Genomic DNA, 20,289 nt, shown 5'->3' with positions numbered 1-20,289 from the left:
TGTTTAACACACACTGTCGATGTGTTAGTCACTCAAAGAATGGATGGCCAAAGAAATAAAATTCCATAAAAGTAGAAATTGGTCATGCTACGAATATAAATACCCAGAGTAAAAACAATACCTTTAATTGGAGAAAATAATGCGAGTAAAATCCTCACGACTTCTTAAATTTGCGAAAATATTTCCAAAAAATATGCGAGATTAATTTTCGATAAAAAGATTTTAAAAAAAACACGTTTTGTTTTTCTCCGAGTGAAGCAAACAACAAAACAAACAAAGAAACAAACAAACAATTCTCCAATTCTCCATTATTTCTGTTTAGTATAGTTTTCCACCCTTCGTATCATCACAGCTATCTGGCTCAAGATATGCACTGAATATATGCGAATTCAAAATGCATTTTTAATACTTTAATATATTAGCAAAATTGCTGGTATATTAGTGTGTCATAAAGTAGACTTAAGCATAACGAGTAAACGAATTCCCACATCGACTGATGTGAAGAATGACGTCATACTTATTTTTCTGCCCAAAAAGACGTTTTCTTTCTAAAGATCTTGTTCACTTAGACTTTCCAATCAAAAATTTAAATCGACTAAATGTGGCGACTTTTTCAATGAAATTAGTCAAGAATATATAATGCTGCCCTACTCTTATGGCTATAGCCATATTATATCTCATCAAAATATCCACTATTTTTTCTCAACATGTCCACACCATATGGCCACACATACAACTGGGTATACCGTAATATATATTCACATCTCTGATTTGACACCAGCTCCATTGGGAATGACTACGCCAGATGTTCGAAATAAAATGTAATTACATGAAATCTATTCCTAATTCTCAATCTTCAGAACTGTCACATTTGATGACAAAAAAAGGCCTGTTTAAACAACCTTTTAGGAAGGCCCGCCTATGAATTCAACAAGGGGAGAAAAAACAGCAAAGGTGATAATGACGATTATAGATTTAAGTTACTATCAAGCTTACTATCCTTTTAAAAAAGGCGGTATGTCGTGTTCCTTTATGTCTGCATTTAATAAGCATATTTTTGTCAAATTGCTCTGTGTAGGGGTCATGGATGATACCCTTTTTTATACCATTAACAGGGCAATCATAATTGTTGTATAAAAATATTTCCAATTTAATCCTATTAAAGAGAAATCGATTAAACACCTCAATTTCGGTATTTTTATTATATCCTATTACTATTATATATTTCTGTTGCAAAGTGGACATAATCCCAGAGGGCGGGAAGACGGCTTAACAGATAATAGGTATAAGAATAATAACACACTAAAGAATGAGGTGTAAAGCCATCTTGTGCAATAATTAAATTTTTCTCTCTTTTGAAAAACTGATTTGAATTTTTATATAAATTGACTACTGAATTGGTCGATGCAGTGAAATTTCTTTAAAGCATCATCAGTGCAAAACATCATCAGTGCAAAAAAATTGTCCGTTTTATAGAGATGTATAGTGACAATATTTTTTCAAGCTTTGCTTTGTAATAGATTGTAAATAAATGGACAATGTATTTGGATATAAAGCAAAATCCATAACAAACTATAAAAAATTTACAATGCATTTTCTGATTGACGACTTTTTAGATTTAGATTTTTAGATTTAGATTTAAAAATGCAACTCTAGTTGTAAAATTTCTGAAGTGAAAAGTGTAAAAATATTGGCGAATGAATAATTTTTGTCGTCATTCTATTTTATATTGTCTGCTTTATGGAGGGAGTTTAGAGCGGGAAATTTTATTTTGTGCAAAAAAATATGTCTTCACTGGTGTCCCCTTTATAGAGAATTTTTATAAAAAAGTCTAAAAGGTCTATCCATTCCAAATACCACTGTCCGTATTATAGAGCTGCTTGCTTCATCGGGATCCCACTGTTGTATTCTTAAGATGGCAAAACCTTTGAGCGCACAACTGGCTTCCAACGCAAATGAAGTTATATTTATTAGACATTCAAAGTATTACTTTCAGTTTTTTCAGTTTTGATAGAAATTCTTGTACTGAAATTTCGTTAGTCTGGGTACAAAACAAATATTTTTATGTGCATACATAAGACAAAGACTTGATCGAAAATATTTCTCCCCTAAACGGAAGGACCAGCAACATACCATGCCGTCCCCTGACCCCGCTGACTTTTTCGAAGAGGTTGCAGCCGGCCAGGGCTTGCAAAGACGGGTCGTTTCTGATATGATGATGTAACGGGCCCCAAAGAAGACTCAGATATAAACAAAGATGGTAGCGAAGCATGCGGTTATTAAAATTTTTCCTGGTTACAGTATTATAGTACTTAAGCTACTCAAAGCTATACTGTACCTATACTTTAACATGTTATTTTTTTATCTGCTTATTATTTCTTTTATTGTGATAACGTGAAAAATTTTAGTATTTAATATATTACTGACCCAGATTTAAGTGATCTGGTGGTGTGGTTGCGCTGTTCTGCCCAATCTTCTTAGGACACTGCCCAATCTTTGGACATAAAAATGCCCAGTCTCTGGGCAGGGCATAATAAGATTGGGCAGGAGACCATGTTAGACCCATCTTTAGACGCCTTTAAAAATTTAAAGAAGGGATGTGCCACACAAGCTCTGTTTTTTGCAAGACCCAGCAACCATTCTCAGACACATTAAAATATCATATTTGATATATATGGTATATGATAAACAAAAAACGAAAAACAAAGAACTGTTAAATTGACCAGGCCTGTTTTTGGGCATAGTAAAAATCCTAGCTACCTAGCTAGCTAGCTGTAGCTAGCACATATACATTTGGCATTTATATACAGCTCTTATTGACCTATTTTTTTTAAAAAAAGGTTTATATATAAAGAATCAGATAAATTGTTAGCTGTTAACTTCATTTTGAATGAGAAGTTTAGCTAGCTAGCTAGCTAGGTAGCGATAGTCAGCCATATATGGTTCGAATGGTTTCAATTTTTTTTATACACATTTTTATATAAATGGTATATTTTTTTGCCTTTTGATTTGCCAAGAAAATTTCAATTTAAAGTTCCTTTTAAGAGGCACAGTCTAAAATTGTCACTGGTCTCTTTGTTTTCCACAATTGTTCTAAGATTGGACATGTATGTCTATAGATTGGGCAGTCCAGTTGCTTAAGAAACGTCACTCTACTAGAGGAAAGGTATGTTTTAGCCTGCATAATTACTGTTGATAGACTAAAAGTATTGTTGACATAGAGGTGCCATGGCTTAGATGGTAAGTCCTACAGTATTTAAAGCTTTTTTTAGCTACGCAGACCCAATTATGATCTGCACTCTAGCAGACGACAACTCCCTGCAACTTTTAACGACACACAGTGTGCCATATTCCCAATTTCCCTCACATGTCTTGGGTTAACTCAGGGCTATAGTAACAACTTGCCATATTAAATTGCTGCCAAATGGAACAATCTGCGTTCCCTACAATTTGTGTTGTCTGTAGACTAAAAAACCCCAAAGCATTTTGTGCTTTTTTATGCCAAATTGGTACCCTCATTTTTTTAATATGGTATCTAAGGAACTCCTCTTAATTTTTCTCCTATTTATCTGGCAGGCAAAAATTTATATCAATTATTAGATTGGAATCTGAGTAAAATTTGTTAGACATGGTGTACCACAAAGATCTGTATTAGGCCTTTTTTGTTTCTTATTCAAAAAGGGTTTAAAATCTTGCCATAAATTTTCCTTTTCAATTTGTTATTGATACTAAGAGAATCATGAATCTGAACTTTCTTTTCCAATGGTTCAATGCCAACTAAATCTCTCTGGATGCAAGTAAAGCCGAATATATCCTGTTTAAGCACAAGCTTAAACCTACAGACTATAACCTAAAATTATTCATTAATAGAGAGAAACTATATTCTCCAGTAACTCCATTAAGCCCTAGATTCTAATCTTAACTGGAAATCTTAGGTTGCTGTCAGCTATAGCTAAACTTTGACATCCTGTTCCAATAAGTGTGCTAAACACTGATGCCATCTTTGATAGCCAACTTGGTAGCCAACCTAGTCATCACTTTATTTATCACATTTATTGTTTCCAACATTGTATTAAACACAACAGAGAAGGAAAGACACTTCTTGATACATTCAATGTTGACTTTTTTTTAAACTCATGGATCTATTTTTGGTTTCAGACAACAATAACATTCAGTTTATAAATAATAATTCTTGATTTCAAACACTCTCTTTTTGAGGGCTTAGTATTTTTTGTTATCATTTTTAGAGATTATCTATCAATTTAGAGACAAAAATTTACGAAAGAGCAAAATAACTGTAGGGACAATTTCTGGAAATAAAACAATCACCTAAATAAGATCTGAACAATACTCTTTGTTTTGTTTTAATTTTAACTTTGCATAGATTTAAATAAGGCTTTGTTTGATTTATTTTTATTTATAACATAGCTTTCCCTAATTTTTAGTCCTAATCAAATTGATAATGAAGAGCATGAAAATTATACAGAAGTTGTTACCATTGCCAAGCTGTTCAAGTGTATTTGACCAGTCAGCAAAAAAACTTACCAATGGCATGAAATTATATGAAGGTTTAAAACAAGGAAAATTAATGCTACCAGAGAATGAATTTATGGTAAATAGTGAAAACCTAGGTATAATAATCCTCCATTTTTTATAATTTTGTACTTTTGGTATGAAAGAGCATTATTGAAAAGAAACCGTTATCTTGGATTGTTAGTTTCATTAAGGTTAACACTGGCAAATAGTTGCTATTGAATTAATTGAATTAGAAATCCTGTTTCACAGCTTTTAAACCAGCTGTTTAGATTTATTTTTTATTTTGTAGAGGTCTTACCAATTCAAGATGATGTGATGCATGCTGGGATGCAATGTTCAATTTGCAAAGTGAAATTTGATAATAATTTATTACAGGTGATATATTGGAACTGTCAAAGTTCTTTTTATTTTATTTCTTGGTAAAGAAATTCCTCCTTAAGGTAACTGAAAATTTTTTATACTTTTAAGAGAGAACATTACAAACTTGACTGGCATAGATTCAATGCTAAACAAAAACTGCTAGCAAAGCGACCCATCAGTGAAGAAGAATTTAATTACCAAATATCTGGTAGGTTGAAGATTTTTTGTGTTGCAGAGTTTATACTGCTTTCCAAAAAAAAAATGGTTTGATGAGTGTTAACTATTAACTGACTAGGCAACTATCTATTGTTGGCTTCGCTTTGCTATAAAGTTGGTTTAAAAATAATATTCATAACTTGAATAATTGCAGAATGAAATATAGATGAAATTAAAAGGACCTTTTCAAGGCATTTTCTCTAATTAATATTAAATAAGCAGCGCTCAAGTTATAAATACTTTATCCCTAGCGGTCACTGTGACTGTTGGTGTTTATGGTCAAGTCAATTTTTTCGGCAGGTAAAAGATCAGGGTAATAAAGCAGGAGTCTAATTAAACTTTGTAACTGCTTATGTGACAAATTTATTATTTTATTGTATAAAATTCCATTAAAAAAACACTATTTTGACAATAATGTAACGTAGATATACTTTATTAAAAATGTGCATCTACAATTTTTTAGGGTGAAAATACTGTTAAGATTTTGATTATAGTGTCAAAATTTATTATACCTTTTTTTCTAGTAAATTTAAGAAGTAATATTTACAGACATTTTATTTAGTGCTATCTAAAGTGTAATTTTTTTTGTGAAATGTGATTTTTTATGCTTTGGCTACCCCCAACTTTTTTTAAAGTTTGTTTCAACTTTTTATTAAGGTCCTGCAATAAATAATAGTACTTTATAAAAAATTACTTTACAAAAAACGTTTTGTTAAAAAAAAAAAATTAAAAAAATGATTAATTAACCCCACTGGCAAGAAAAACAAAGTATTGATTGAATAAAAATTGGTGGTTTTATCATAATTTAATTTACTCACAAGTGACTGTTTTAGATGATCCAGTTGAAGTATGCTTTATATATTTAAATACTCCGTGGCCTAACATGTGTTATTTTCAATAGTGAATTTTGTGAGCCTCTTTTCACTTGTGGAGGGCATGATTAATTGCAGTTCAATTTGATCGCTTGTTTACCTGTCCTGATAGTCAAATGTCAAAATTTGGCAGTCAGTGACCATTGTCCAGCCCTTTTTTTAAGCCCTGTAGAGTTCTTTTTTTAACAGGTGAATTATCAAGTATATCGGGGTCAGATTCGGAAAGTGATGATGACATGGAACCTGTATCTCTCAAGCGAGAAGACAGCATAGATATTTCAGAAGATGTCACCAACTGTACTGCATCCAGCCTATTTTTTGGAAAACATCCTCTGAAATTTTTTTTTCAGAGCGAGGAAGGAAAGCTGATTGCACTGTACCGGAATGTTGTAAGCAATGCACAGGTATCTACCATACATGTCTGAAATCTTATTGATTTTCACAAAAGATATATGTTACCCGAAACCTTACTTCTTGTGTGGTTTTTGCCATGCAGTTTTTAACATCTTCAATCAGCGCCTGATGAAAAAATTTAACTTCTTAAAACTAAATGTTTCAAGCTGTCAAAACCGCATGTCAAAAATTGCACAGAAGTGAGTTTACTTGCAACATATTTTACCATATTTTCAAAAAGGCTTAGCCAGGTAGCGCAGCACAGATCGCAGAAAGCGTAGAAACAGCTAAATTTTTTCCAGCTTGATTTTTGGAATGTTTTTCTTACATTTAGAAAATTAATGATGCTGATAGCAGTAATGAAATTTTGGGACTTGCTTCCGATATATGGATTTACTTGATGTTTTCTACTGGACACTTTGCTGGTGCTGTTTATGAAAGGTATCAAAGTGCGCAACATTTGAGCACAACCTTCCAACTTTATTGGATTATGATACCATTTTGTTTAATTTTGATTTGTGATTTTAGAAATAAAATCATAGCACATAAAACATTTCACCGTTACACAGTGAGAGCAAAGCGAGGTACGGCACAAAGTTTGCAAGACAAAAAACAAGGCCATACATCAAAGTAAGAACATTATTAATAGAATTAATTGTTTGCGTTGTAGCAAATGAGATGCAATAACATCACCTTTGTGTGCTGCATGCAGACTTAATGTGTTATTAAGATTGTTCATTTTTTATTAAATACCAATAAATACTGATCGAAGTTTAAATAACAAGTAAGGTAAAAAAATATTTCAAACTGAAGTAATATCTAAGTGATGGTCATCACAATGTGCTTTTTACATAATAACTTTTAAAATCTTGGGTTCCAGCAATTGCTGTGCATACACGACTTTCGTATCTCAAATGAAAGTTATAAATTCACTAGGACTTTCTTTACAGGACCCTTGTTGCTAGCAGTACCAAAGATGTTATTCTGGGTAAATGATTATAATAATCTACCCATATCTTGCCCTTATTATTTACAATGAAAAAATTAAAACATGAGTAGGGAAGGAAAACAAATCATTAGTTAGTACTTTTTCAGAAACTCATATTCCTAGTAAAAAAAGCTACACTTTAAAAAGTGTTAACAATAAAATCGGATTCGACCCTAACAGGTTTTGATACAGGAAGGACTGTGATAATAAGACTTAGTGTGGAGTGCCCACAACATGGTTTGACTATACTAAAGCTTTGCATTAAATCAGAGCAGTGCACCTTGTAGAGCACAATGTAATCATTATATCCATTTTGCATGCATTATGGTTATTTTATTACACAGTTTGTTACAGACACAGTCTGTTTTGTTTACGCTTTAAGTATGTTTTGTTTTTCAGATCTGCAGGTGCATCGATAAGACGGTACAATGAAGCTGCTTTAACACAGGTGGTAATTTTGTTTCAGTTGAGTAGTGAGTTTATATTATAGTTAGTTAGTTGAAATTTTCCTGCACAATGTATAGTGATTATGACATTTTTTAATTTTATATGCTTTTGCACATATTTTACACTTCTAGGAGCTTTTGTTTTGTTTGTAAGTCTACCCAACCGAAAGCAACATAAATTTAGCACAAATAACACAAAAGAACCCATGGAATTTTAGGTTAAAAGTCAGGTGGTCAATTCAATTGAATACTATGATAATGATGTATTATCACCCAAATCACTTTTTTACTTTACCTAGGCAATAAATTACACTTTGCCATAAGTGTCTTAAGATAAGGGCATTATCTTATTAAGAAATTGTTATTTTTCTGCAATAGGAAGTTCAATCTCTTTTGTCATCTTGGTCAAGACATTTTCAGCAAGCGGATAAAATATTTTACAAATGCTCAACGTACAATTCACACATCTTGTTTTTTAACAAAGACATTATTACAAAAGGTATGTGGCGTATTATTTTGTCACTAGTTGATAAAGACCGTGGAAAAAATCCACTGAGGCAGGAGGACAATGTATAAATTGGTTATTTTAGACTTTTTGCTGATGTCAGTAGTACATATGCAAAAACAAATTGACGAAATTCAGTTTATTCGTGCGTCTATTGTGTAGAGCTTAAATTGCTGATCAAGAAAATGTTTAGGATCATGTACTTTTGACAAATGGCTGCAGAGATATTAGGTTTTGAAGGTTTTTTGATGACGTCATCAACCCGCTCATTCCGAAACGGATATTGGGACTCAGGTTCGGAAAAATTACCCAAATTGGTCCTAGGTCGTCCCTAGTTACCCACGCGGTGAAAAATCATTGACGTCACCACCTCGTCTCCAAGTTATTTGGCCTCAAAAGTTTAACTGCACTGTAATGGCTTCATTAATTTAATATAAGGTATTAACGTTAAAAGATATGGACAAAAAAACTTGAAAAACTCGCGCATTCAGGTGGTAAAAAATATCGTCTTTGTAAAAGTCACACTCAGACAGACAAGCGTGTGTTTATTTTAGTTCGTTTTATCAAGAGTAAAATTATAAGCAAGGTCTTATTTTTGTAAATAGAAATTTTCTAGAATTTTGTGGCTATTAATTTTTGTAAATTAGTGTACTGAAAAGCCTAAAATTGAATATTGTTATTGATAAGGTGACAAGAAGCAAGCTAAGGAGAGTTTTTTTAAGCTTTTTGGACTGTCGATTTCAGAGAAGTTTCACTGTAATTAACATTTTAAAGGATTCTGTCAGCATTAATATTTGCAAATTTGCCTAAAACTCCCGAAACTTGCGAAAATTAGTGCATATGAATATTATGCTGGTAGAGGGATAAATGACATGAGAAAATAATTAGATGTCAGTAGAATGTCGTAGATAAGTACACTACCTGCATAGATAATATAAAGGTCGCTTTTCGAGCGTTCATGCTTGCAGGTCCCAGCTTTTGGAAATTGGCGCTTAATATTCTTAATTTCCATTATACTAAAGATGGCAGCGCTTTTTTACGGCTTAAACGTTTTAATAGACTTTCTATTCAACCTGCATGTAACGTTATTTCTTCCATCCATTTGTGGAAATTTTATTAAGATTTCCTGACGAAGTACTGATATTATAATGTTTGCTGTTGTATTTTAGATGATGGGAGATGCTGCAAGATTTCACTGAACACTAGAAGACCAACACTTAATGAAACGAAAAGAATTCATTCATTGTTTACCACCATTGAAAATTATGGTATGTAGTTAACACAAATCAATAACATTTTTTGGGTTTTGCTTTTTGTCATTTTCTGATTAAAAAATGTTTTTTTAGTATTGAACTCAGTTTCTGTATAATTTCAAAACACTTTTTTGTTTGAAATTTGTGACTTACTTTGTATTTTTATGTTTTACCAATGACGATTGTTTATTAATTATTCGATACTTAACGTTAATCTTAGCTGCGATTAAATAAATTGTAAAGAATATTTTCATAGCAAAATGTAATGGTTTTCATCATCGATTCGCAAAAGTAAAATTTCTAGATGTGGCAATTGGCGAAAATTTAACACAATTTATTTTTTTAGCATTTATTTATTTTTATTTTTTTCACAAGTGTGAATCAAGACTTTTTAGCAAGTTCATTAACCATCTCAACCTTGGACTAAATTTTGACTGTTATATTAACCAACATCGCTAAGATATGTGTCTTCTATCTGTTGTGAGCTGCTATACCCGTCAAAATTTAATCTTTTTCTTTATGTTTAGGCCCAGTTGAATCTATTGAAAAGTTATTAGATAAATACATAACAGAAGAAGAGGAAAAAACGACACGAATAAAAAACAACTTGAATAATGTTAATATAAATTCTGATTTTGAACATAGAGTGAAGACAGAAAATGAAGAAACAACAGAAGAAAAGAAGAAGAATAAAAAGAAAGTTTTAAAATCGAAAAAAGACACTTCTCATGTTGATAGTAAAACGAAAGAAACGATTGGTGTCGAAACATACGTGGAAACAGATGGTGAGAATTTAATGCCTTGGTTTTTTATTTTGATAATGAAACCAGGCACTAATTTCTACAGGAATTTCCTCATTTAGTCGCCATTAGCCGTTTGTATTATTTATAAAGGTACAGAGTTCGCTTCGTAATCACAAGGTCCGTCGTTCGGCCTACAACGCAGGCATGTTTACCGAAGTGCCTTAATCACAGCTACGTGTCAAACCATGCCATGCCAAATCCAAAGCGACGTGCATGTTCATCAGGTTCAACGACGCCAAGGGGCCAGAAGAGTCATACCTCCACCCTTCTCAACTTTTCTGTGAAATTTAATTCAGTATATATTTTCAAATTTTGAAAAATACCTGTGCAATTTCTGCATTTTAAATGGCAAAAAACACCTAAAATGTAGTAATTTAGCCATTTTAAAGGGTCTCAAATCCAAATTTGTGGTCCCTTCACTTGCCTACGATTTTTCAAATGATCAAAAGTGCCATTCACATTTTGTCAAATTTCTCAAATGTTTTTAAAGTCAACTTTTTGTACTATTAAAACATCGATTGAGTCTTTTGGTACAAGGTGGAACCACATATCTCCCCTCTTTTAGTAAGAATACAGAGTAAAAAATTCTAATTTTTAATTTTACTATACCAAGGAATCGGGTAAATAGTGTCTTTAGTTGCGATTTAACTAGCTTCTTCTCTTAGAAAATAAACTACTCTGGTACCAGCTATACGAATACTGTATCTGTAGTGATCTGGAAAAACTGCGTGGCTTCTTTTACTGTGAAGATAAGAATAAAGAAAGAACAACTTCAACGGAGGATGATACAAGAGACAAGTCTTCCAATGAAACCACTTCAAATGATTTGTTAGATATAACTAGAAAGAAAAGGTTTATGAGTGAGAATTACATGAACTTCTGTTCAGATAAAACTGGTGATACCCTACTGCATAGAGCTGCGAAAAGTCGTAGTAAAGAAATTATTTCGTTGCTTCTACAAAATGGTTGCGACCCTTGTGAACGGTAAGAACCTTTTTGTATGAACATCCGTACACATTATTTTCATGGTGAAAGCATTCAGGCGGTTTCTGTGACTGTGCTACAACGTTTATGGTTAAAATATAAGAGGAAGTTAATAGAGATGGCACCTAATTTATAAGGGGTAATTTCTGGAGGTTTGATGGTTTGTGATACAATACGAAAGGAAAGATTTTTAACTTCCTTTTTTATACCCGTAACGGTCATGAGTATGAGATCACAGGAGAAGAAAAAAATAAAGAATGTACTAAGTATCATAGAATTGAAATTTCGAAATCGCATAAACGCTGTAATGAAACAAACATCAGTATGAAAGCATATTGAGGTTAAGCTGAAAAAATAATAGTCCTATAAAACAGAATTTATGCTTCCTTTTTTTTCAAAATGCAATTATTTTAGATTTTGTCATTGTTTGAAAACATGGCTAGATTTAAAAAGGTTTACTGTAATGTGATAAAAACTGTGGTGGATGTGAAGTGAAAATTATCTGAAAATAAATATATCCACAAATGAGGCAAAATTCTCTGTTTTAGAAACAAAGAGGGGAAGGTACCATATGATGTTGCTGCTGATAAGAGTACAAGAAATGAATTCAGAAGATTTATGGCTAAATATCCTGAAAAATATGATTACAAAAAAGCAAAGGTACTGAAGATCACTTTGTGTGCCTATCCTGTTTACTAGCTACAACCTTACATATATATCCTGGGAATCATGAGAATTGTTGACACGAAATCACAATGTTGTCCAATACTTGAATAAAAGTTTCACGTTATTAAAATACTTGTTAGCCCGTGGAGAATTCGCAGGTGGTAGCAAAGTCGATAAAAGTATATCGCATTTGTTATTTGTAGCTTCAAGTTTTCGTACGTAAAAATACGGCTATTGTTATAGAGATGTCACATGGAATTTCTTGGTGTGTTCTTCGTTTAAGAATTTGTGAGAGTTTGTGACTTAAATTGCGCTGTAGATTGATTTTTCTTGTCATGGTTGTTTTCTCTACAGAAGTTCACAACAAAATGATCTTTCTGTAAAAGTTTAACTCCCCTAATCTAGTGGATATTTCGACGGACCAGCCGGCTAGTAGTAGTTAAAATAGGATGAATTAGTTGACTTCTTGTTAAGAAGGATCTTTTTGTGTTTCGATTTTCCCAACATTTTTTAACCGACTGAAGTGTCCAGAATTAGATGATTTTTTAATCTTTCGCGTGAATGTTGCAAGCTTCGTTAAAACATGGAAATTTTTACCGTTTTTTACGTGTTTCAACGTTATAGTTACTGTTTTTGCATTTCGTTTTTCTTTTTACTCGCACAGATTCCAAGTCCATTGAGTGAAGAACAAGAAGATGAACAAAGAAGAAAAAATGCCGAAAAAAAGAAATCTCAAAATAAAGCAAGAAAAGATAAACTAAAAGTATAATTTTCACTATTATTTTTTTTAACCTTTTTTTATTACATATTGTAATGTAAACAAATAATTACGACGATAAAAGTTACATGGTACTTAAGTCAGCGGGACAACTCTAAACTTAACCCTGGATTTATAAGGAAGTAGCAAGGATTTGGTTTCTACAGCAGGCGGTCTTTTGCTTGGTTTGATTTGTATACGTAGGTTACCCGCACGTTAGTCAATGGTTAGATTTTTAGTGAGCTTGCATCTGTTACTGTCAGGATTAGAGGACAACTATCTTTAACAGGGGGTTATTAGCAAAAAGAAGGGAATAAATTATCACAGAATCGATATGAAAAAGCGTTTTGTATATTGACAAACACTTATCGATTTTACACGTATTTTGTTTTTGGTATAAACAGTATTGGACGCAAGCAACAATTTATTTTTAGGTTATCATTTTAAAAGGACTTATCATTAATTTTAACAACTTCGTTTCGTGTTCCCTAAGTTCAGTGTTTATACTAATTTACGGAAAAGGTCTATTTTTCCTGATTTTGAAATAAAAAATAATTTAGTCTGGTTGTTACGTAAAATATTGACATTAAATCAAACAATAATTTTTGACAGGGTTGTCCTTGCAATTTAAGTAAAACTTTAACAATTCAGTTGCTTATAGGTGAATATTTATCATAGCACATCCGTATTTCATTCTCAACAGAGAATGCTTCACCCCGATCAGACCTCTGATCATGACGGGCGGGTATAATCCGTGTAAGTCATATTGATGAAGAACTACTTTGTTCATCACTAACATACTGCCAAGCAGTGAGCGGGATTCGATCCCCGGTCCCCAGAACTGGGAGCCGCAGAAGAACCCACTACACTACGTGCGGCAATATGTTAGTGATGAACTCAGATAGTTTATCCGGATGGTGTGAATCAAACTAAACTATCTGAGCGGCTCCCAGTTCTGGGGACCGCGGATCGAATCCCGCTCACTGCTTGGCAGTATGTTAGTGATGAACAAAGTAGTTCTTCTTCAATATGAATTCAGTTGCTTATAAAGAAAAATACGTACAACTATATAAGTATAGAGCTCCGAGCTTTACGGCCGATTATCATATGGTCTGTACCTTATCGGCCAAGACTTCGAAGGGGAGGTGGTAAAAATTAGAACCGATAAATGGCTGAAGCCGAAAAAAAATTAAGTTGAGAAAGTTTGAGCCGGTAGGATAAAATTAAAAAATAATTATGTAGAATCAGGTGATGCATTGATGTTATTTAATGTTAAAAAATAATTTGTTTCGATGGCGGATTGCAGAAACAAGCTTTGCAATTTTATTTTAAGTTTTAACATATTTTATTCCGTTTTTTTGTAAAAGTTTAATGTATGTCTCATGGGAAACTCGAATCAATGTCAAATTTTAACATTTCAAAAAAATGCAGACATGAACATTTTTATTTGATTATTTTCATGTGAAAAATAAAAATAAATGCTTTTGTATTTTATAAATGTTAATGTAAGTTGTTTTCCCTTATATCGTTATTTATTTTTTTTGCATCACAGTACTAATTTAAAGTTGGAGCTCGGCATCACCTCACCATTCCTCTGAAAAACATAGTTTTTTAATACCACTACAATCTTAGGTACTAATTGAAGGTTTGAAATCACGTATATTTTACAGGCGAAGAAGGCTGAGGAGATGCAACAAATATTAGTAGAGAAAGAACAAAAAGCATTTGAAGGCCTGTCTGATCGAGAGAAGGTATGTAGAGCGTCGGGTTTGGTAATTCTCTTGATGAATTTGTAAGCACACCTCTTTCATTACCACATCTAAAAACCCTGAATCTGATATGAAAATGCATCTTAAACTTTTGTTACTATAATGTTTTAAGGCTGAAATACACGATCCGTTTAAGCGGAAGGTCAAAACCTGTAGGGGAAACTTTGTGAAAGGTTTCTTGTCTACACGTAATCCGTTTAAACGTGCAAGATGCTTTGAAAGTCTTTTGAATCCTACCAAGCAAAATGAAAAGACGTGCTGTTACAGTATCATAGCGACCGTTTTTAAGGAATTGTACAAACGCCATTTCTCGATAAATCCTCCGTAAAGTCATTTTTTTTTGTTTTTGCCATTTATTTTTGTTTTCTCTTGATTTTTTTTACTGTAGCTATCTTGTTTTGAATTGTATTTTGCATAATAATCCAAAAGTGGTACAAGACGTCAAACGTTTAAAGCGATAGATTTACTAACTTTTGAATAATACAGATATTATCATGCCATAAACAAGCGAGTTATCAACTGTTTATGCAGTGATAATATCTATATTATTCAACAGATTTACGAAGTTTCACTAGAGAAAGATCATGCATTAAATTAAAAAAGATGAACACGTCTATCTTTTTGAAATGACGGATTAAGTCAAATTTGGCAAGTCAAAAAGCTTCATTTTTTAAAAATGCACGAACGGTCAGGTTCAATCCTTTTGTTTAAACGGATCGTGTATTTCAGGCTTTAGTTTGTATTTGTATTTGTAGTGGAAGTGTAGGAGAAAAGTTTGGTAACCCTTAGACTTCCCACCTTTTTTTAAAAAAACTCGAAATGTTCATTATTTTTCGCCGACATTCTAGCTACCTGATACCTCACCGTTGGTGAACTTATTATGCCGATAGAAACTTTAATTCTCTTTAAATGAACTTCTATTTTGATATCTCAAAGTTAAGTGATTACGGTTTATGGCTAATAGATGGCATGTCGGTATTTTACCCTTGTTGCAACGCTAGTTCCCGTCCTTCGGAGTGTACAATTCAAAATTAGGCAAAAATAGAGACGTTGCGGCACGTTTTGACCACGAGTTGGTTATAATATTACCTGTTGTTTGATGTTTAGACTAATAGACCTTTCCTGAATTTCCTTATTATGCCAAACTCAATTAAAGAACGACTTCTTTAAATGAGTTTGGCATAATTAGGAAATACTATATACTAAAAATCATTCTTATCCCTAAGTTCCTTAGCAAAAGGTAGAACAAATTACCTAATTTCGTAAATATTTCTGTTTATTAAGTGCGTCGATTCAGAGCAGAAGGTTAGGTCAAACCCTTTATATAGCCAAGCTTTCTAAGAATAGCCTCGTCTTCAAAATAATTATTTTCTTCAAATCTAAATAAAATCCAACCAGAATATTATATTGCTCTAAAAACTTCATTTTTGTCATGATAATTTAATATTCTATCTGAATATCCTGATTTGAAGAGCACAGAACTATTATAAAATTTTGGATGGCGTCATAATTATTATAATTTATGACATTCGGGAAAGGTGTATTGGTACATTTTTTTTTTTTAATTACACAAAGATTTTCCTGTTGCTTTTGATCGTACAATCTGTTTAAGTTTATGTTTGTTTTTACAGAGAGCAGTGATGGCTGAACGAAGGTTCGCATCTCAGCTGACAAACTCTCTTAGGTAAGCATAAACGTATGTTTCTGTGTACTACAGAAATGACTTTCTCTTTCCGTGAACTCTTTCATCTCTTTGTTGTTTGAAGCGAAAGTGTACAATTCCAGTTTCTAAACAAATTGATGTACAGTTTCATTTCCTTTATATGTATGTGATTAACAAAATCCTCGAAATGATCAAGATCACTTTCGTAAAGTGGGGGATTTATTTTTCCCATGTTTTTTCGGCATGATATATGGAAATGTAAAATAAAATAACGTTTTGATTATATATATTTTGTTTTGCTCTCCTTTGTAGATGTTCAAATTGTCGAAAAGAGATTTCAGAGAAGGAAGCATTTGAAAGATACGAATACAAATACTGCAGTACGGATTGTGTTCATTCTCATAAAATGTTGATAGGGAAATAAAATGTTTTTATAGGAAGGAAGTAGTGACTGGCAAATCGAAGATGGTGCGCTTAACGTCAACCCGTCGTTACGAAGGGGAAGACGTTTCGATACTTCACACCGTGAAACATCGATTTGTTGAATAGAAAGTATTTGTTGGGGAATATAAAGGTTGGGATTTTAGGGATTGACAATTATCAAAATACATGTAGGCCTCTTTTTTAAAAATTTCTTAGAATTTCTTATTAAAATATAAAATGTTTATAAGAAAAGATATTATATATAGATTCCATTACGTCATCTTATTTTCTCGGAATTTCTTTCTTGTCTAGAGAATATCACTTATGCTTTTGCTTCGCATAGGAGAATCCCTTCTCGGTTATTACCAGCCGGTGTTATCACGCGAGGCGGAGCTTCCTTATATCTGTGTAAACTATACGAAGAAAGAAGTGCTTAAAACCATCTGTTTTTAGCTGTTAAGCTGATATTAAATGAGAAATAACGAAGTTGTTAAGAGATGTAAAAAATGAGGCAAGTGAACTATTTGCTTTCTCTATAAACATAGATTAAAATTCACCTAAAGACCAAATAAGTATTTAATATCATCACTTATCATCTTCAAAGAGTATTAAATTTTCTTTCAAGTAACAAATAACACTCTCACAACTTCCCTCCTCCTCGGGTGTTAAAATGGATGGGTATATTGTGTGCACAAACAGTTTGTTGTAACATCGAATAAGTATACGAACTCGATAAAACGCGCGAAAGAAAACATCTGTAAGACATTATAATGACAACGTAATCTGCGTGTAAAACGCGTATCAGATGTATGTTGGATTTTGCCTGAGTCACCACGGGAGAGAAAATGTGTATGTTTTGATTGCTTTAAAGTGGGTTTATGCTCGCTTACCTGATAGATTCATTCTTGTATACTCATGTTCTTTTCAAGAAATCAAGGAATCTGTTAGTCTTGAGAAGTAGAATTTTTGTAAATTTTGATATAATGACGTACGGGAGATCTCGCGGGTGTGTTCTTTAAATGGCGGGAATATTTTGGGTGTCATTAAAAATGCTATGGGAATGAAAAATTTCAAAAAATTGATGAATCAAACATTTAAGCACAAAAATGTTAGTGATGATTATTTTTATGAACGGAATAGGAATGGTATAAAATCCAAGGTTGTCTTTAAAGCTCACTTCCCATTTCCATATAAGTTAAACATTCATAAAATATTAGTATTAAACAAAAAAAGCATTCGTTTCGCGAGTATGTGTTGCTAAAAGACAAAATTTATCCTTAGAGATTGTTTTCTCCCCACTTTGTCACTTCTTCCCCGCCATGTTTTAATAATTTTTTGTTTAAACTTATTATGGATTCAATTCTATTTTGACGTCATTCCGTTGCTCGTGGGTCCGCTAATTATAAAAAGACCGAGTGATTGCGCTCACTATACCCCGTTTATGATTCCAGAGATTTATTCAAGATGGAGTTTGGATTTACATGCATTTCACCTTGTTTGATTTATCTTAGTACTCTGCTATAATTGCAAATAAGGCAAGAAGATACTAATGTTATATTAGTGTTTTGAGATAAAGTTGTTTTGAAGTTAAGGTGAACCGTAGCGTGGATGTATGGCATGGCATGGCATGGAGGTATGGTATGGAGGTAGTAACAGCCAGACTTTACAAAAACAAAATCATCTGCCAAAAGAAAAATTAATTAAGGGAAAATTATATATTGTTTTATTTTGGGAATTAATTGCCTGTTTAAAAAGCTGGTGATTAAAATCGGCGTGTATTAATTACATGCTAAATTGATGTCACGAGTAAAAAAGGGTAAGCCAACTTTATAATTAATTATATTTATAAACAATATAATTAAATTGTTAGTTGTTTCCTGAAAAGCATCGGAGTTGCCTTTATTTGTTAAATTTAGTAAGAAATTGGATGTGAAAATATTGAGATCGATTGTCATTCTAGATGAGGAAGTATATATATTTTTGGTTTTTCCGTCATAATTGCGCATAAAAAAGCAGCGTCAATCTTGTCTACTGCTGTGACTATTAATAGAGTCATATTGTCATTTACGTTTTCTGGGAAATCCCTGGAAAAATAGCGCTACTTCAGGGTTTTCGTAATCACTTCGAAAGTACTGGCACTGGCACGAAACAAGTAAATGTAAGACAAAATTATATATGATTTTTAGACAGTTAAAGAACGTTATCATAATCAAGTTGTTCTCTGGTTGTTTATCCAAAAGTGTTTATAGTTAAAAATGGGGGCCATGATCACCCGGACTGGTGTTCCGAGTTTTCTACGCAAACGAATTTAAGAATCAAAATTATTTTAAAAATCTTCCAATCTAACCTTTTATGAAGCAGTTTTTATTACACGGTAAAAAGATGGAGCATGTGCGTTTTTTTGTGTTATATAACATCCACATCCACATCCATATTTATTGCAGTCATTTACTTCATATTCGAAAAGACTAGGCCTAAGTAGCTTTAGCTGTGGTTTTGTTTTGCGGTACGCTTATTAACTGTATGACGCATGTGCTGCCAAGAAAAGATATTACAAAGATAACGTGTGGTTATTTTATTCATTTTAGTTTCTATGGTTACTTACAATAATGAACATCAAGGTTTTTACTAGCAATACCACTATTAAAAGAAAAATTAGCAGTTTCGTCTCCAGAGCTTCTTATTTTCCATTCTAAGTTTGCGTTAAGAATGGGCTACTCAAAAAAATAAACAGCGCATTAGCCCAGCGATTGAACACACAATACAACCTCCTTTCCAGGCCTTATTTGGTGCAGAGATGCTTAAGAAAAAATTATTTGCTTTCCAAAATTCGTGATAACATAAACTTTTTAAAGACTCTCTAGAAAACTTTCTTCGACAACTTTCTTCGAAAGATAATTATCCCAATTTTCTTTTGCTAAGGTAGTAAAAGAACATTGAGAGAGATAAATTTCGACTTTCCCAATTTTTTCAGTATTTATTTTCACTAGTCGGTGGCCCGTATTAGCCTCTTATTGACAATATTAGGTTTCGGGGAAAACCTTTTTTAACACCTCTATTTATTTATCAAACAAAACTGTTTTTTTTGGAAGCACAAATTGTTGTTGTAACTTTATTCTTGTTACGTTTTGTTTACTTTCGCTTTTCTCAAAAACGTAACAAAAATTTTGTAATTCTACGAACAAAAGGCTCTTGAATAAACAAAACACAACATGTTTTACTTCAAGAAAACATCCTGAAAATCAACCTCGGTCCCAGGGATTTTTTTTCTCTTTTTGATATAAGGGACAGCGAGAAAAAATTTCTTTGTCGTTGCCACTTATATAAGAAAGAGAGAAAAAGCCCTGGGATCGAGGTTGCCTGAAAATTTAAAAATAAAAATTTTTTTTAAATAACGGGTATAGGTTTTCCAGTCTGTCTTAGTTTTTCTGCTAAATTAACCTGAGGTAGATGGGCCAGATGTAAAAATAATGACTACAATCTCCAACAAGCTGGCAAATTTCGAAGTCCACTCCCAAAATTAATTATAAGTTATTACTATACTACGTTCATGCAATCTGAAGTTACCAAATTTCAGTTATCAATGTTTACAGCAGATTTAGGACCTTAGGTTAGATCCTATCTCTGAAAGTTTGCTAATTTTGGCTGACTTTAT

General features: G+C 32.5%; 1 protein-coding gene across 2 annotated transcripts; it reads left to right on the top strand.

The window, feature by feature from the left end:
* The first annotated feature begins 4,412 nt into the window (after nucleotides 1-4,412).
* Nucleotides 4,413-16,919, top strand: LOC130621718 (ankyrin repeat and zinc finger domain-containing protein 1-like). 2 transcript variants are annotated; one of them, XM_057437056.1, is made up of 16 exons: nucleotides 4,413-4,631; nucleotides 4,826-4,911; nucleotides 5,005-5,104; nucleotides 6,174-6,388; nucleotides 6,712-6,818; nucleotides 6,906-7,007; nucleotides 7,765-7,813; nucleotides 8,190-8,310; nucleotides 9,486-9,584; nucleotides 10,097-10,354; nucleotides 11,260-11,356; nucleotides 11,905-12,016; nucleotides 12,687-12,785; nucleotides 14,450-14,530; nucleotides 16,180-16,232; nucleotides 16,524-16,919. In XM_057437056.1, the coding sequence occupies exons 1-16, from the start codon at nucleotides 4,463-4,465 to the stop codon at nucleotides 16,633-16,635; spliced, it is 1,860 nt and encodes a 619-aa protein (XP_057293039.1). In that variant the 5' UTR covers nucleotides 4,413-4,462; the 3' UTR covers nucleotides 16,636-16,919. The 2 variants fall into 2 exon arrangements, with proteins under 2 accessions (XP_057293039.1, XP_057293038.1); XM_057437055.1 differs by having other exon boundaries at nucleotides 11,038-11,356.
* The last annotated feature ends 3,370 nt before the right edge of the window (nucleotides 16,920-20,289 follow it).

This window comes from Hydractinia symbiolongicarpus, chromosome 12 (assembly GCF_029227915.1).
Source record: "Hydractinia symbiolongicarpus strain clone_291-10 chromosome 12, HSymV2.1, whole genome shotgun sequence".
Lineage (NCBI taxonomy): Eukaryota > Metazoa > Cnidaria > Hydrozoa > Anthoathecata > Hydractiniidae > Hydractinia > Hydractinia symbiolongicarpus.
Note: the sequence above shows the minus strand (reverse complement) of the source record. Positions and strands in the feature narration are given on the sequence as shown.

What these genes read in the sequence shown, in the direction of transcription:
- LOC130621718 (XM_057437055.1), top strand. Translation starts at nt 4,463, where the DNA reads ATGAAGAGCATGAAAATTATACAGAAGTTGTTACCATTGCCAAGCTGT. An exon ending in GGTAAATAGTGAAAACCTAG is followed by an intron (nt 4,632 to 4,825) that starts GTATAATAATCC and finishes TTTATTTTGTAG; the next exon opens with AGGTCTTACCAATTCAAGAT. An exon ending in TTGATAATAATTTATTACAG is followed by an intron (nt 4,912 to 5,004) that starts GTGATATATTGG and finishes TATACTTTTAAG; the next exon opens with AGAGAACATTACAAACTTGA.